The following is a 2,432-nucleotide window of genomic DNA, read 5'->3' on the forward strand; positions in this document are numbered from 1 at the left end:
AACAATTAATGTATTTAATTTTGCAAACAAAAGGCTTCGGGCGTCTTGAATTCTCATACCGAAACTTATATAGGATTCGTTTTTGTGAGGTTTTACAGATATTAAGCCTTGGATCAAACAATCGATACCTCTTTGTTGCGGCTCTACCTCTGAGTTTTCCTAATATTGTATCGAAAAGAATGCCATTAATAGTGTCTGCTGGGTTTTCAGCATTTTGAAAATTTCTTAAAAGGTTTTCACAAGAACAAATAAATCGGTGCAATAATTTCGGGTTTCCGTCAAAAGGTGCTATGTTATCAGCTTGTTATCTTAATAGTGGGATATCTCGACTCATGATTAAATCTTATTTAAAAATTAAAATTAATGTAAAGATAGTTGTAAAATTAAACTTGCTTTACGATAAATGACGTGCAAAAATATACAAAGCGAATGATTTGCCCTTTGTATTCACTATTACAGCAAAACAATTGGGAAAAATGGGTTTCAAAAGGAAATGAGCACTTACAGTAGTAATCCTGCGGAGATTGATGTGGTCTTCATACTAAGCCTAGTGTCTAGAGGAATCTCGATGCTAGAAGTTCCCAGACGTCCTTAACTATTTCCAAAAGTTTGTCGATGCTAGACAGAACTCTGGAATCGTTCCGTACTCTGATTGTTGAACTTCGATTTTTGAGGTTTTTCTTCAGCAAACGATTGAAACCGACCGGATCGCGATTTTTGTCGATACCGTCTGAATTTAAATCCTACCGACTGCGCCAGTTAAATTTTTCAATCAAGGGAAAGCCTTTTAAAAAAGATTTATTTTCAGAACGACGAGTTCCAGCAATAGTTTACTTGTGACAACTGATAACTTATAACTGAACTTATGCTAAGATTGCAAGTGGCACTTATAAACTAAAACTGCTGAATTGGTGCAACTAAGCATTTACTTCGCTGACCAATTAGTTACAGGGTTTATAACTCTTGTTCCAGGCCAATGTGAGTCCTGTTGCCATTCCTGCTGCGCCAATTACGTGCAGTGCCACACCAATCACTGTTGCCACGAGCAATGCCGCTACGAGTGCGGCACCAGCAACTGCCGCAGCAATTGCCGCGAATCCTGCTACCAATCGCTGCGGCGCAACCAAACCCCAGCGAAAATAGTCCAACCAAATGTGGTTTATGGGGGTGCGCCTGCTGCTGTACAGAAGCAGGACTCATCCATCAACAACAATAATAACTTGCGCAACGTAACGACCGTTATCAATGTGAAAAACGTGGTGAACAGTACGAATTTCCTGAATTTGCCGATCAACATGACCTCGATCAACAGGAACAACATCACTCTGAAGGAGCTGGAGCGTGGAGGCGGGTCCACCCAGGATTGCTGCATTGTTATCGGTAAATATTAGGGCCGAAGTGGTCATTCAAACGAGATGCTGCTGCGAGCTTGTTTCGTGGATTTTTTGCGAATTTCTGGATGTTAGAATGAGGAAGTTGAAAAGAAAGTTGTGTGGATGTATGGGATCATCTTCAGGAAGGTTGAGATTTGCCATATAAAATTTTTCTTTTTTTCAAGAAGGCCTTTGGAAGGCACGCGTTCAAACATTAATTTTGCTTATTAATTAATTTAGTTTCAATATTGGGCGATCTTCCATAATCTTAGGTAGTGATGAGCAGAGACTGATGACTTTTATGCGTATTGCTCGAAAAAACTCATTTTTGAAGTGATAACTTTTTATGGGAGGGTGAACCGATTTTTTTCCTCCCACTCCGGCCTCTTCGCGCCTGAGGCTTGGGACGTACATATGCACTTTTTTTCAAATACACATTGCGTTATTAAACTGACAGTGATTTCGATTTATCAATTAATGAGTGTGATATTATTGTGTTCGGTGCAGTTTATTTTATAACGCTGATAACAATGAAGCAACAAATTATCAAGGGAGAAACTGCAGATACTGCAAATACTAGGTTAAGGGTGCTCATGTACTAAATTCCTATGTTGTAGATAAGTTCTATATTGTTGAGGCGGATTCATTTTTTACAAACTTCTTTTTGGGTATTTTGCCTCAAAAATGTTTGTCTTTAAAAAAGACAGAATTTCCTCACGTCTTTTATTACAGATTGATAAATAGTGCTCCTATTTCGCAATAAGAACGAACTATTTAGCAAAAAGTAATCAAGAACTGTCACCTAGAGGGTATCCTGCGACACACTTAGGCTCAAGCTGTAAGAGAAAATTCGAATTAGTAGAGAAATTAATTTTAAAAATTACCTTGACGTTTCGATAGCTATTTTCTGCTATTAATTATGTTAAATTAATTAATTAATCTATTAAATTAAATTAATTAATCTATCTTAAAGAACGCACACAACTAAGCATTAACACCATTATTGAACTTTTAACAATATGTGTAAAGTCAACTTACTTTCAATACAATGACAATTTT

At 37.3% G+C, this 2,432-nt stretch overlaps 1 protein-coding gene across 1 annotated transcript in view; it reads left to right on the forward strand.

Annotated features, from left to right (window-relative positions):
- LOC109534057 overlaps positions 1 to 2,432 on the forward strand; it is a gene marked incomplete in the record, with an annotated part of 13,172 nt that overhangs the window by 8,280 nt on the left and 2,460 nt on the right. Inside the window, 1 exon segment of the mRNA XM_048661973.1 lies at positions 973 to 1,381. Within this exon segment, the coding sequence (XP_048517930.1) occupies positions 973 to 1,381 (409 nt within the window).

This window comes from Dendroctonus ponderosae, unplaced genomic scaffold (assembly GCF_020466585.1).
Source record: "Dendroctonus ponderosae isolate FM_Combo_2020 unplaced genomic scaffold, Dpon_F_20191213v2 Dpon_F_20191213_10, whole genome shotgun sequence".
Lineage (NCBI taxonomy): Eukaryota > Metazoa > Arthropoda > Insecta > Coleoptera > Curculionidae > Dendroctonus > Dendroctonus ponderosae.